At 38.8% G+C, this 15,973-nt stretch overlaps 1 protein-coding gene across 1 annotated transcript in view; it reads left to right on the top strand.

Annotated features, from left to right (window-relative positions):
• Positions 1-12,173, top strand: part of GSTCD (glutathione S-transferase C-terminal domain containing) — a 69,996-nt gene extending 57,823 nt beyond the window's left edge. The window contains exons 9-12 of the mRNA XM_086611981.1: positions 2,325-2,458; positions 4,425-4,455; positions 8,169-8,238; positions 12,037-12,173. Coding sequence (XP_086468107.1) covers positions 2,325-2,458; positions 4,425-4,455; positions 8,169-8,238; positions 12,037-12,173 — 372 coding nt within the window. The remainder of the gene's footprint in view (positions 1-2,324; positions 2,459-4,424; positions 4,456-8,168; positions 8,239-12,036) is intronic.
• The last annotated feature ends 3,800 nt before the right edge of the window (positions 12,174-15,973 follow it).

Raw genomic sequence — 15,973 nt, 5'->3', positions numbered from 1 at the left:
ACTCTGGAGAAGATTTCGAAGATGGGAAAAGAAGACTACTGTTGCTCAAGTAAAGCCTGAGTACAGCAAAGTGAGATCAGAAGTGTGGTTAGGTGACAGTAAAGCATTTTAAGATAAAGCAAACAACTCAAGAATACATGATGCAAAACTGAGAAGGAACTATCTTGACAGGGAGATTGTCGTACTAATGATATACATGTGTGTTCATTGTGTAGAGTGTACTTGAGACCAGTTGTTCTCAGGGTACCCAGCCTGCTGAGCTGTAAGACAGGGAGGGGGAGCAGAATGAAGCCCCCATAATCCAAGGGGAAATGGTTAGCGACCTGCTACACCACTTAGACACACACAAGTCTATGGTGCTGGATGGGATCCATGCATGGGTACTGAGGGAGCTGACGGAGGTGCTCACCAAGCCACTTTCCATTGTTTATCAGCAGTCTTGCCTAATCAGGGAGGTCCTGGTTGACTGGAAGTTAGGAAATGTGATGCCCATCTACAAGAAGGGCTGGAAGGAGTATTCAGGGAACTGCAGGCCTGTCAGAATTTGGTGCTGGGAAAGGTTATGGAGCAGATTGTCTTGAGTGCCATCACATGCCAGGCCCAGTCAGCATGGGTTTATGAAAGGCAGGTCCTGCTTGGCTAGCCTGGTCTCCTTCTATGACAAGGTGACCTGCTTAGTGGATGAGGGAAATGCTGTGGATGTTATTTACTTGTACTTTAGTAATGCTTTTGACAAAGTTTTCCACAGCACTCTTTTGGAGAAACTGGCTGCTCAAGGCTTGGATGGGTGTACTCTTAGCTGGGTAAAAAACTGGCTGGGTGGCCGTGCCCAAAGAGTTGTGGTGAATGGTGTTAAATCCAGTTGACAGCTGGTCACAAGTGATGTTCTCCAGAGCTCAGTACTGGGGCCAGTTCTGTTTAATATCTTTATCAGTGATCTGGACAAGGGGATCAAGTGCACCCTCAGTAAGCTTGCAGATGACACCAAGTTGGGTGGGTGTGTTGATCTGCTTGAGGGAAGGAAGATTCTGTAGAGAAGGATCTGGACAGGTGTGGAGAAACCTTTTGGCTGCTGCAGCATCCTGTGAAAGTTCTTTCCCTATGCAGGCTAACTAAGAAACACCTGTAGCTCGTTACACTGGGAAAGTTACCTTGAAACAGGTGCTGTAGCATTCAGCCAATCACTCTGGGAGATGGATGGTCAAGTGACCAATAGCCTTGACCCATCTAGCAAACCATGTGACTCCTGACTATTTAAGGCGGGGCGTTTACTCTTAAAGGAAGGCATTTCCTCCTGAGCCTTGGGGGAGTGTGGGCCTTCCTTAGAGTAGAGCCTGAAGCCTTTGCATTAGAACATTGGTCTGCTTGGAGCCACCTGAAGCCTTCCTGCTGCGACAGACAGGCTGGATTGATGGGCCAAGGGCAATGGTACAAGTTTCAACAAGGCTAGGTGTCAGATCCTGCAGCTGGGTCACAACAACCCAATGCAATGCAACAGGCTTGGCGCAGAGTGTCTGGGAAGCTGCCTGGCGGAGAAGGACCTGGTGCTTTTGGTTGACAGCTGGCTGAATAGGAGCCAGCAGTGTGCCCAGGTGGCCAAGAAGGCCAATAGCATAGAATCGTAGAATGGTTCGGGTTGGAAGGGACCTCAAAGATCAACTAGTTCCAACCTCCGTGCCATGGGCAGGGAAGCCCTCCACTACACCAGGTTGCCCAAAGCCTCATCCAACCTGGCCTTGAACACTTCCAGGGATGGGGCATCTACAACTTCTCTGTGCAACCTGTTCCAGTGCCTCACCACCCTCTGAGTGAAAAACTTCTTCCTTATATCTAATCTAAATCTCCCCTCTTTCAGTTTAAAGCCATTGCCCCTTGTCCTATCACTACACGCCCTTGTCAGAAGCCCCTCTCCAGCTTTCCTGTAGGCCCCCTTTAGGTACTGGAAGGCTGCAATAAGATCACCCCGGAGCCTTCTCTTCTCCAGGCTGAACAGCCCCAACTCTCTCAGCCTGTCTTCATAGCAGAGGTGCTCCAGCCCTTGGATCATCTTCGTGTCTCTCCCCTGGACCCCTATGGCAGGGGATTGGAACTAGATGTTCTTAAGGTCCTTTCCAACCATTCTATGATTCTATATGGGAGAGGAATGAAAAACTGAGGAACAAAGGACCAGGCCTTTGGCATAACAGTTTTCGCTGCAAAAACTTCCTCGTGTGTTTAAGTAACTCAGTCAACCAAAAAAAAAAAAAAACTGCAACAGAATTGTACGTAGAATATTTCTCTAAAGAATTTGCTTGCATCTTTATTTTTTGTTTTTAACACTGTAGGTGGCTCTGCACGCGTGTGGTGTGGCAACAGACATGGTGATCGAGCACTGCATCAAGGCACGAGCAGCCTTTGTCATCTCCCCTTGCTGTTATGGCTTCATTCAAAACACAGTGAAGTTTAAATATCCACGGAGGTAAACTGAAGCTAACGAGATAGACGTTAAAATATCAACTGAAATGAAGGAAGAAAATACTAAAAAGAGTATAGAATTAATCAATTGAAGATCATTGCAAGCACCCAGGCTAAACTGGTTCAGTTCTAATGCAAGTGTTTCCTCCTGTTTTACTTTGCAAACTCATCCTGAAAGGGAGACAGATTGGTAATTCCTGGGTTGTTTTTTTTCTGGATTTGTCCGTTCATAGTTTTGAAGACTTTATACCATCAGTATAGTAGTGCAGTATGTGGGGATCTATGTAATACACAGACCTTTTACCTTGAAACCACAGACATCATAGAAAACTTATGAAAATTACTATAAGAGAGGGAATTCACATTTTAATGTTGGCGAAGGATGTAAGCAATCAGCTAAAAGACATGGGGTTTGCTTTATACTGCAGTTTACTGCTTGTGAAACTCTTCTGATTTTTTCCCAAGTAGACAAGCTCTCCTGTATTTCAGTTCATATTTTTAATACTTTTTCAATGGAATGTGTAGATATTTTGTCTTCTTTTAATCTGCCATGTTGGAGAGGTGCCCTGGAGCTGTTCAAGGCCAGGTTGGATGAGGCTTTGGGCAACCTGGTGTAATGGAGGATTTCCCTGCCCATGGCAGGGGGGTTGGAACTAGATGATCTTTGAGGTCCCTTCCAACCCGAACCATTCTATGATTCTATGAATTATATATTTTAGACTTAAGAATTTTGGTGCCTTGATATAAATAGAATGTAAAGGTAAGCGTAAAATGGCACAACATAAGAGGCTAACAACTTTTTGAGGCAGAACTAGATAGAGGAAGAGGGTTGTGGGTTTTTTTTATATAGCTGAGCTTTGCATTTTGGATGTCCAAGATGAATCCAATTTAATTCTGCTAGGAATTAGAACATTCTCTTAGGTATATATTTGCTGAAATAAGAAACTGAAACATGCTGTCTTAAAAGGAATCAACAAATCTAAAAAACCTTTATGCATCCATGTTAAATATTTTTCATATTTTTCTATAATATCAAAGCATACTGTTAGAAAATTGCGTGGAGAGTAAACAGAATTTGTTAGTTCGATAAACTTTGCATTTAACAGCATTTCTTAGTCAATTTGATTCTTCCATCTCTTTGTGTGTGCCCCTTTTTGTCTTCTCTTGTGACTCAGTAAAACAAATAAGTATTCTTAAGGAAGAGGCAGTAAAATTTTAAGCCTTCTAAAGTTAGCAGGCTTATAGCTTTTCTCTGTTCACTTCTTTTAAAATTGACTGGATACTGTTTGATAACTTTTCATAACTTTTGACCAGTTATGTTTTTAGATCATGAAGACTGGAAATGCTCACTGCGTTAGGAAACTTTTGTTGCTGTAGATGCTGCAAGACTGTGAATTATAGTTTTGTGTTTGCTAAAATTTTGAATCCAGCATCATAAGCCTATGTAGAAAATTGTTTGGTTCATAACATACCAACCCTAGCTCAAGCTACATTTTAGAGTTTGCTTTTTCTTTTTTCCTTGTTTCATATGATCATAAAACATGATAGCCTGCCCATATCCCCATATTACCTGTGTTCTGCACTCAATTCCATTGTAGTGGCACCTTACTTTTATGATGCAAACAAAATATAATATAAATATTATATATAAATATAATATGAACATATCATATAAACTGTTTATATGACAATGTGGAAACACCAGTAAATCTGTGTTAGCATGTATAATGATTTAAAGAGATAATTTTTAGGAATAAAGCAATAGGAAAAAAAAAAGATGACTCTAAATATGCTTTTCCCTTTCTAGTGAACTGGAACTGTAATGGTTTCTGGTTTTTTTGAATGCCTTTCTGTAGGATACAGATATTGCTATTTTTTTAAAATGTGTTCGAGTATGTAATGATTGCTTCTATTTTCCACTGCTGCTTTTTCAGATGTTAATTGAATTAATCTTTTTTTTTTTTTTTCAGTCATCAGTTCAAAGATATTTTGTCCTACAAGGTATGTAAAAGGGTTGGGGGCAGGGGAGAGGGTTATGTGCAGATTCTTGCATTTCACTGGGTCTTCTTATCAAATGAAATATAAGCAGTAATCTTTTAATTGCAAGGAGGAGCATGTGTTATGTGAAATGTTCATTAGTAGTGCACATGTTATTCTGTTACTTTCTTTGCACCATCCATTTGTTAAGGCTTTTTTCTTCAATACAATTAAATAGTTTCTCCACAAAAGAACTTTGTTAATCATAATGTATAAGCGAGCCATTCCTAAGATACTTCGACATCCATCAGATAACAATTACAGGATACCAATTTATTTAGGTGTTAAAATACAACTGTTTATACAGTGGAAATGTCTGACCATGTTTTAGGTAAAATTATTGCTTTTATAGGTATTTTCTGATAAATTAGAATTAGATCTAATTAGAATTAGATTTCTCCCTCTAACTTACGTCTAGAAGATTTGCCATAGTGAGTAGGAAGAGCTTATACTCATCAGCAAGAATTTTATACAGTATTGTTTTAACAATGTTATTCAAAATTGTTTCAGAAATATTCAAATGTGTTTTGACCCTGGGGAGCCAGGGTCTGCGTGGAGATAGTCTGAGAGAAAAGTGGGAGAAAGAATCAATGAGGCACGCAGATCCACAGGATGATAACAGATAGCAGGGGAGTGGAAAAGGACAAAAGCAGAGAGATGGGCAGGAGACGACTGGTACTGATCTGTTAATCTTTGTCTGGTACATTTAAACTACTTAGTGATGAGCAACCAGAAATTTGAAGGTTAAAAGCACTTAATGTGGCATGGAAAGAAAATGTTTCCATTTGAGAGAAGCAAGGTTATATAGAAACTTTACTAAGTTTACGTGCCAAATACCATACTAGACAAGGGTCTTGGTGTTTACAATATAGAAAATGAGTTTTGGTGATGCACAATAATTCTTTGTAACAGAAATATGAGAGAGACGGTATTTTGAATATACATATTTTTGGGGGACAGTAGCATAGCAAAGGTGCGATACGTAGCAGGAAAACAGAGATTATCCTTTTTAATCCTCAAGAAAGAGAGCATTTTAAAAATTCAGAAAATTTTCAGCCATCTTCTGTAGGGAAGTTCAATTATCTGGTCATACACCAGTCTTATCTTCATGACGGTCTGGTTTCTGTACACTTTACTAATTTACATGGAAATAAATGTCCACAGATTGAGATTATTAAAGTGGCAGAGTGGATTTGGACCTGCCAGTATTTTTTCCCGTCATTTAACATTCTTTTCAACACATTTATCCGTTTCTCAGCCATAATCATGAAGAACTCCACTTTCAGTTCAGAAAAAGTTTATTTATTTGCTAACATACTGTTAAAAGTAGACCTGTTAACAGTAGAGAGGGACGTGATGAGAATTATAAAGTTAAGAATGCCTTGATTAGGATAGCGTGTATAATCTCATTAAAACTTGGTGATTTTTTTTTCTTGATCTGTTAATCCATGGAGGTTTAAATCACAGGGTTTATCAATGCTATAGAGGTTCCAGCATTTTGTTTTTTGTGTTGTGCAAGAGCACAGGGGCCAAGGACAATGCAAAAAAAATATTGCTGCTTTTAATAATGTAAGAGTCTGTACAAACGGTCTAGGCTGGTTGGTGCCTCAGATAATCCTAGTTATAAATAACTTCTGTTATACAGCTAGCTATATGCATTTTTGTATCTCATATTAATAAATTTTTACAGGTTATTGGCTAGTAGCCAGAGCTGCCATGTGTTAGCCAGACATTGCCTGTGTCACCCCCCGCTCCGGATCCCATTTTAAATTCATTTCTCTTATCTTTCATTTTAGTGAGATCTAAAAAGACATCCAGAAGTCTGGCAATTCCAAAACTTTTTTGATGAGAACATTATGCTGTAATTCATTATCTTATAGCAAGGAAGAATAAGGTTATGATAGCTGTAGATTTCTACTATGATACGTTTTGAGACTCTCTTTGTCAAGACACTCTCCTTTTAGGAGAACTGGAAAGTAAAACCAAGTAACTTTGCACATGCAGCTTTGAGAACTTAATAGGAATTGAAGGTGTGGATGTTCTAGGAAGCAAGTTAACTGTTTATGCACACACAAAGTTTGGGCAGTTTATAATTACTACCTTCATTGTTTCAGAAATGCTTTTCGTATTTCTGCCAACAGGGAATGTGACAATTTAATGACTGTGTCATTAAATGAGGAAAATGAGGTAGTCATAACAGGCTCAAGTTTAACTTTTTGGATCATCTCTGTAAGAAGCCAAGGCATTAGAGTCCGTCCACATTTTCAGGTCTTATAAGTGGTGAGGCTGCCTTCCCTCTCATCTAGTCAGATGAGCTGAAAACCTGGTGTTGCAAAGAGCCGGGTTGTGTTGGGTGCCTGAAGGCTAGTGGGGCTTCTGTGCAAATCTGGATCTTCTCCCTCTCCTCTGAATCCCTCTTTTTCTCCCCAAGCTGCCTATCACTGCTGCTTCTCTCCCAACAGCAACCTCATTGCCTGTGGCTCTCCTCCTCAGCCATTCTCCAGTAGTCACATCTGAGTTTAACCTTTTCAGCTCTTTGGTACTGCAAAAATAGCCACATCTGAAATGAACCGACTGGGCAGAACATGTTTAGGACTTAACATATGTAACGTTCTCATTTTGCTTGCTGAAACCTTCATGTGAATGAGCTGTACTAGGGAACAAATATCCCTACCTCAGGATACTGTAAATTTATTTAAATGAGTAATATTTGAATATCAAGTAATAATATTACTTGATACTCAAATATTTTGTTTTATAATACGTGAGGAAACTTTTTTATGGTCAAGTGTCTGTTAAATTTATGAATTGGATGGAGCGTACTGTGGAGGGAGTTGTCATCTTGATTTACTATGAAGATGGGATTTCATTCAGTTTTTTTGTGAAATGAAGGCAAATGAGGATGGGGTTCTGCCTGCTTGTGTAGTGATCTAAGCGGGGAGTAAGGTGGTGGGGCTAACTCTCCACTGCACCATACCCCTGGCTGACAAGACAGGAAGAAATGAACAGCAGCTGTTGTGGAAGCCTCTGCAGAAACTTGAAGTGGAACAGGGATAGTTTAGAAGTAAATTGTGCTTATTTTGATGTAGGAAACTTTCTTGTTCACAGCCAGGTATTTTTTGCTTTCAGGATCTTTTGGGTTGATCCTGAATGGATCTGGCAGAGCAGAGGCAGCTTGACTCACAAGGAGATTCTTCTGGGATTCAAAATCACTGCTTGGGAGAAATGTGCAGTAGTTCCAATCACCTGTTTTAAGAATTTTATCTTGGCCACTTATTGATGTGGACATGCTGCCCTATGATGACTGTGCTAAAAGAAGGCTGTATTGCTCATCAGTAATTGATGGCAAAATTAGTCTGCAGTATGTCTTTGAAGAGTGCTATCTTCTATACGTTGCGTCTCATTCAACTGCTGCAGAGAAGTAGAGAAAATTTAGCAAGAAACAAATACTCATGAGTAGAAACGTGGTCGTGGTTACAAACACTTGATTTACACACATTTACAAACCAAAGCAGTATCAAAACTAGGATTTGCACACAGATAATTCTTCTAGAAATATGATCCTCAACATGATAGCATTTTTGATACTTTTAATAATTTAATTAGTTTTTTCTTTCTTTATTTGGAAGAGGGAAATGCTACTAGACCTAATTTCTTTACTTTTTTTTTTGTTCTAGGAGCACATGATCCTTTGCAGATTTGCAGATCAGACAGCTGTCCAGCTTCCACCTGAACGCAGGCTAATTGGTATGAATTTCGGCAGCTGTTGTGTAACTATCTCAGTAATGTGTTTACCTTGATATATCAAAGAAGAAGTAGGACATTGATGAACAGGGCATTAAGTTGCTGTCTTCACATAACATTTGAAAAATTTGAGTTTCTTCACATTTTGCCTCTTACTGTTCTGAACTATGGTATAGAAACTCTTTTCTTCCTTCAGAATTTTCAATATGAGGTAGAGAGTTTGCATTTTACTGATTTTTGCTGCTTCACTTTTTTTTTTTTCTCTCTTATCATTCTCTGAAAAGAATGAGGTCTTTGTAAAGTTTGCTAAGGTCCTGCTATTGCCGGTTTATCTTACATTAAAGGCACAGGCTATCCATAGTAGTGATTTTCAGTGTGCACCCTTTGTCCTGCTTGTAACCGCTGGTGATAACTCTCTTAGAAGGACAAACATCTCATGCCAGCTGGAAACAATAAGGCTAAGTTGCAGATGCTGGGCTAGCTTTGGTACAGGCAAGCTTAGGAACTTACAGACCTATTTGGCCCACCTCATTATTAGGATCATCATCTTAATTTTAGAAAAAAAAAAAACACAAACAGAAGGTTTTCTGGGATTTTTTTTTTCCTTTTAAGTAGTGAATAATATTTATAATCTGAAGACCTTGCCAAGAACACAGTTTGGCTTACTGTTTACCTGGGGTACCAGCCTTCCCGTTGTGGGGAAACTTACATTATAGCTACAGCAGTTCATGACTCAATTTTTACCTTTCAGTAGTCATTGCTGTTCTGAAATTCCTGTGCAATTAACAGCCAAAGTCAGTTGATCCCTGAGATTTTAATTTCTTGGTTGGGTGTCAATGGTTTCTGAGGAAAAGAAATCCGAGAAGCTATCATTAAGATCGTGGGAATTTCATTACTCAGAAGGACAGCAAAATATGTAACACGTCAAATATTTGAAATAAGCAAAGCTATTTCTTCATTAAGTGCAGTATTCTAGTATTCTTTGACATAATAAAGGTTATAATGTGCTTCTGTCTGGTATTAATGTTCTGATGGAAGCTATAAACTGGCATCCAGGTCAGAAAAGACAGAAGGGTCTGCAAACTCTCAGGATACAACTGTGCCTTCTTGGCTCACAAGAAACACTTAGAAAGTATATTAAAGCAGTAGTAAAAAATAATCATAATGTTTTTTAAAAGCTTCATTTGAAGAATTCGAAGTATTTCTTATACTCACTGCAGAAAAAGAAAATAATACAGATTCTGAGATAATATGTATTTTGTAATAAATTTGTAAGCCCTTTTGCAATCATCACAGCATTAAAAAAAAAAGGTGAAAAAAGGGCAGTGTTCAGTTACTGCTGTAGCACCCCACATTGTCTCCTGCTGCTTGCCAGGTGGCCTAAAAATTGGAAAAGGACCCAAAAAAAACTTTTTGAAAGATTGTAACTTTTATCTATTCTCTGTCTCTGAAACTGCATTTTTTTTCCCCACAAATTTAACTTTTATGTGCTTTACCCTGACAAAAAGCCAATCATAAATCTTATTCCTCTCCCTTCCCCTACAGGAAGCATCTTTGCTTTTTCTGTTTCAAAGAATGTTATTTTTTCTGTAAGTTCCATGTAATACTAATCTGTTTCAGTGAAGATCATTCCCATTTCAGTGTTCTGTTTCAGCTTTGAAACTGGTTTTACGGGAGTCTTGTTGGCGTACTGTTAAGTTTTGCTTGGAAATAATTAAAGATTGAATCAGATCAGTGTTACAGCCATGGTGAGATTTTTTAAATTTAATTTTGTGCAATGCATGATCAGGCATTGAGAAAACTGTGTAGATTTCATTTAATGAAAATATTCTTGAACATGTGGAGACTTTTCTGTTGTAAATGGTGGCAAAATCACTCATTCCCCTACTTTTTGAATATTTTAGGATTGTATTGTAAAGTTTTTTAGCAATTACCGCTGGGTTTATGCAGCTTCAGTGAAGTGACAAATTGTTTTATTTCATTACCTGTGAGCCCCCAAAGCACTAAAGTCCAGCATTTCTGTCTGTGACTGTCATGGCTGAAACGACACATTTTTGAAGGGAGTTACCACGACCTTCTGCAATATCCGTGAACACAAAAATAAGCAGTTGAACCCAGTTCTGCTACACACAGCAGTTACCTCTTAAATGAGCGAAGTTGTTTTTCCCATTTTCACTGGACGTGTGTGTTTTATCCACCGTATGCAGTCATGGCAGCTGAGTGCAAACACCGCTGAATGGTTTCGTGAACATGGCTGCAGCTCTCCTGACCTGTTCTGTCTGATCACAGAACTGCTCCATGTATTTCACACCGTTTTTCCAAGAGCACCTGGGGAACCAGGTCCCAGTTGTGACAATCCCAACCTCCTCTGAGTCAGTACGCCGAATAATAATGGTGTTGCTGTCAGTGGCAGGGGCGTGTACGTGCCATTTTGTTCAACCAACCGCAGAAGGTGACTTTCTATGAAACCACAAATGTAGAAAATAATTCTACAAGAATGAATTTATGGAGTTCTCTTCTCGTTGGTTTATATAAACTGATAATTTGACCCTGCAACATATAAATCCGTACCTGAGTTGGAAAGTTCTTTTTCAGGCCTAACCTCATTATTGTATCTCTAAATTGTCTCCTACCCAATTACTACCCTTCTCAAATTCCAAGTCACCAACAGGATGGAGTCCAAATGTCATAATGTTGGCGAAGCCAAAGTAGTGAATTTCTTTTGTAACTAAGGAATTCAGCTGAGAAGGAGAAAATACTTCTGGCCATCGTCTCACTGTGGAAAGACAGACTAGATTGGACTGAGTACAGTATTAAAATGTGATATGCACCAGCAGTTCTGAATCCAAGGATACTAAGGAGCATGTACATACATGGGGTGATCTTATTGCAGCCTTCCAGTACCTAAAGGAGCCTACAGGAAAGCTGGAGAGGGACTTTTTACAAGGGCATGTAGTGATAGGACAAGGGAAAATGGCTTTAAATTGAAAGAGGGGAGATTTACATTGGATATAAGGAAGAAATTTTTCCCTCTGAGGGTGGTGAAGCACTGGAACAGGTTGCCCAGAGAAGTTGTAGATGCCCCATCCCTGGAAGTGTTCAAGGCCAGGTTGGATGAGGCTTTGGGCAACCTGGTGTAGTGGAGGGTGTCCCTGCCCATGGCAGGGGAGTTGGAACTAGATGAGCTTTGAGTTCCCTTCCAACCCTAATTATTCTATGATTCTATGTTAGTGCCACCTACCCAAAACTTATGCGGGCACCTAACGAGTGCATACCAGGGCTTGTAAAGATACAGGTACTCAAGCTAGGTATATACTCAGGGAAGAGAGGCAGGCAGTTCCAGAGGATAGTTCGGAATGCCAGACTTGTATCCCGATGGTAAACAGAATGAGTGCTCCTGTCTCTTCCCTTCATCTTGGACACCAAATATATTTAACTGTACAATTCTGTCAGGATCAAGAAAAGGTGTAGGATCATTGGCTTTGAGGCTGAAAAGGCATTTTTTTCTTCCTGTGGCTCTTACATTAACCCATGGATTTTTCTGTGAGTTTATAAAGAGCTGATAATCCTCAAGATCTTTGCTAAATGAGGGTTACAAGTCACAGATGTGATTTAGAGCCATTAATGACTGTCTGTTTGAAGTAAAACAGAGTAAGATAGGGCTTTTTTAAGTACATTTGGAACTTTTTTTTTTAGATGATTTCCTGATGTGTTTTCCTAACATTGAATATCGAAGTGTACGCTTCTGATAATGTTTCTACATTTCTGGAGTTTCCATGCTCTCCTTTGCTCTCGTTTTAGGAAAGCAGTGTATGGGGCTTGTGGATCTGGATCGGGCATGGGCTGCAGAAGAATGCAACTACTCTGTCCAAGTTATATCTATGGAGCCAGAGAGTTGTTCTCCAAAGAACAATATGTTTGTGGGCATCCCTACTTAGGATGTGAAACTTGCATTTGATTTGAAGTTGAACATAAATCTTCGGTGCATAATGACATCCAGCAGATAGAAGCATAGCTGGGAACCAGACATCACGCATCTTGAACCCATTGCATTCGGAAATGGAAGCAGCACAAAAAGTCTTAGAAAGTGAACTGCATGCAGAGCATCACAAATCGTGCTTATAATGTGTCATTCAGCAGCTTTTGGTTCTCTTACTGAGAAGTTTCTGGATCTGACAACTGTGCATGGAATGATAACCATCTGTAAAGGTTTAGAAAAAAAGTTGATTTCATTGAAGGAAAGGTGATTTCCTTTTTAGTGAAGCTGTTTTGGCTGCTTCAAAATTGCTTTCATGGTCAAAACTGCGTTTGTGTTCATAAGCAGAGCAGTTATCATCCAATAATGCAGATCACTAGAGGAACAGAAAAGATCAAATTTATGGTGTTGATGAAGAAGGCTGTGCAACAAGTGGTGACTTGACTTTGCTACTACTGTAGGAAGATTATTTTTAATAAAAGCTCATCAGGATACTTCGGGCATTGTTCTGCTTCTCAAAAGTCTATTCTAACTTACCAGTCTTTTAAAAAAGGCTTAAAAATTATCTTTAAATATTACGCAAGGATTCTGTAACCAGGCATTTGAAAGTGTGTTTAGTTAAAGAAAGCAGACCTCTAATTATCCGTTGACCAGATAACAGGAGCTAGTGATGATGTCAGTGAATGGATACTTCACTGCCACCTCTGCTAATTGAAGCGTATTGCTTCCCATTCTTCAGAAACTTACCGTCAGAAGAAATTTTTAAGGACAGTTCGTGTGTCTACATACATCATCTTCATTGATTTTATGTTCAGTTTAAAATTTGAAAAAAGATGCAGTTGTGGAACGATTTGAGAAGATCAACCACAGTCATGTTACTGTAAAATGAAAATAAATATTCTGTGCTCTGATTAGTAGAAAGTTTTCTACCCTTATTTAAAATAATCTGTTGACACTAATAGAATGGAAAATAGCTCCTAACGAGATTTTTTCCTGCATGTTTATGGCTTTGATATGTTTACAAATTCTGCCATAGATTAATTTAAATATATCTGGTTTGGTCAGTCTGAACATACCTTCATTGCGTGTGGCAAGCAATTACAATCAGTATTGGACGGAATAAAGGGATCCTGAAATATTTTATTCTTCGTTAAACTTATATCTCTAGAAGATCTAAATACTTGGTAGGTTTTAATGTGAAGATGGAAGGAAGCTGCACACTTATTTGGAAACACAAAGATGAGCAAGTAGGTATGAATTCATACCTTTAGCCTGAGTTCTTTGGTAGGTAATGACAGAGTCCTTTTTCTGAAACTTTTTATAGTTGCAGTAGCAGCTGGATTTTGGAAGCCTATATAGGAAATATAAAATATATGGCAATACCAATTGCCTCTAGGATTTTATCTCATACTTGCCCAAGGAGGATGTGGTTTTTAAGATAGCAGTGTGTCAAGCTTACCTTAAATTACTTTATATGGAACTCCAGATACTGTGTCTGGAGTGAGAAAATGTCTCTTCGTTGCCTTTTTGTGCTGAAGGAAGAACTCATCAAGGTGAGACACCCGATGCAAGCTTTGATGCTGTTTACCGTAAGGATTTTCAAAATGTTCTGCTCCAGGCAATGGGTACCAATATGAGTGGGTTAATTATGGTGATGTTGAATATTTGGCACGGTCTCATACTATGCAATAATAAATAGCTTTCAGGAGAGCAAACACCTGTGCTGTTACATGCTTCAAGATTTCTACAATATCTGTCTCAATAATCTGTAATAGTTTTCGGATCTACGAGAAAACGGAGAAGGAATGCATTTGGGACTTTCTATAGGGAGCATGTGTGCCACTGAATAAAAGATAAAAATGGCTTTTTTAGCAGGCCAGACCAGTATTTGGTTGAAACAGAGACGGAGAAGAAGCCTTATTTGGACAAATGTCCAAGAGGTTGTTAACACAGTCATAGCTAAAATTGCTAAAGTCACCCAAGAATCCAAATACCAATCTCTGTTCATTTGTTGTGTTTTTTTTTGTTTTTCTTTGAAGTACCTGTTTTTATGTTGATGCTGCAGTTTCCCACAAGTGTTACTTATTTGTGACTTAAGTAAATTATTTTATGTCTGCCACTCCACACAGAACTCGGCTTCACAGGAAGAAAACATTTATAAGAGCAAAGGAGAAAACTCGCAAAACTGGTGCTCTGTTTATACATATCATGACATCCCATTTTTCTTGGATGGGCCAGACTATAGAAAGTGAGTTTGTGACAGACTGGGCTTTTTTTCCAGAGATCAGGGATATTTTGATGGCATCTCTTAGTATCTGTCACCTGATGGCTTACAGTGAGACTGCATCCCACTTGGAATACTACTTTGTGAGCTTGTCACTATGGGCATCAATGGGCCCTGGTTTCTTTTCTGCTCAGGAGAACAGAAACCTCCTCAAGTCTAAGGATGGAGTTACCTTACTATGAATAGTAAAGCCTGAACTATACTTGAGGTGAACTGATGTTTTGTTTATTGAAAAGTGAAGAGAAGCAGATGGAAAAAAACCATAAAAAGAAGAAGATATTTTCAACAGTCGGTAACAGCTGATTTACCACAGATTAAATTGCCGCTCTGTGTCGTGTACTTGCCTCTAGAAATGTGAGCTCAGTTATAGGAATTTTTAGGCCTGTTAATTTGTCACATGTTTCCATATCCATAAGTGGTATGGAATCAATAGGACCTAGAATTTCCTAAGCAAGGTGACTGGACATCACGGTCCTGGTAAGTGAACTACTGTTGTCCTTCTAGCAGCTTGTTATGCCAGGAGCCAGCTTAATGTCCAAGATGCAAACCTAAATACTATTTGTGTTTCTTATGTGTCTGGCCCCACTGGGACCAACTGCAGTGTGAAAAAATGTTGTCCTAACATAGTCATAACTTTCCATTGTCTTGCCAGTTGTCTTTTATGTTACCCTTGTAGCCAGTAATGCTGAAAAAAGTAAGTTCATAACAGGAAACTGATGACCAAACTGAACTGAGCTCCTCTATGTGTTAGTTAGTCATCTATGTGCACATGTATCTGTATTTTTGTTTTCATTTTTTGTGTTAATTATCTGCTTCCTCAGTCCTATTTCAAGAGATGTTAGTATTGCCATATTTAGGCAGGGGTAGTAATAAACAAGGGACATTCCTAGTAGGTACATTGTGCCCCCTAATTTTTCTGTGTCTTGATCTTAACAAAAAAAAGAGATGTTAGTGTTGCACTGCTAAACCAATCTATTGATTTATTATTTTTTTTAACAAAAATTACACATGTTGTCAAAATTAGATCGTTCTTGCAGACACACGTGTAGAATGATTCATCATAAGGCTGCCGCAGAGTTTAGACTGATGTTTTCTGTTTCTGCTTGACTTTCAGCTACCTGGTGCATCTGTCATTTGAAAAGGCAATGATAATAAGCAGAAGTATTTTTTTAAATAGCTGTCTTCCTAGGTGACATGCTATGCCAGGTGTCCTCATTGAAAAGAACAATTAAAAAACCCGTATGGTCAAGTATGTACACATATAAATTTGAGCTTTAAGTAGTCTGCAGTGAAATGGCACACAGCTGATTTTATAATGGGTTTATATGGATATTAATTTGGATAGACACCATCAGCTGCAGCTATTTTCTGTCAGATTTTGGTTTAGGATTAGTAATTTACCCTTTCAATGAATGTATCTATTTATTATTTTTTTTTTAAAGTATGGAGCTAGAAAAACATTGCTTAACAAAAAGTAG

The sequence above is a fragment of the Tauraco erythrolophus genome, chromosome 5 (genome assembly GCF_009769465.1).
Source record: "Tauraco erythrolophus isolate bTauEry1 chromosome 5, bTauEry1.pri, whole genome shotgun sequence".
In the NCBI taxonomy this organism is placed as follows: Eukaryota; Metazoa; Chordata; class Aves; order Musophagiformes; family Musophagidae; genus Tauraco; species Tauraco erythrolophus.
Note: the sequence above shows the minus strand (reverse complement) of the source record. Positions and strands in the feature narration are given on the sequence as shown.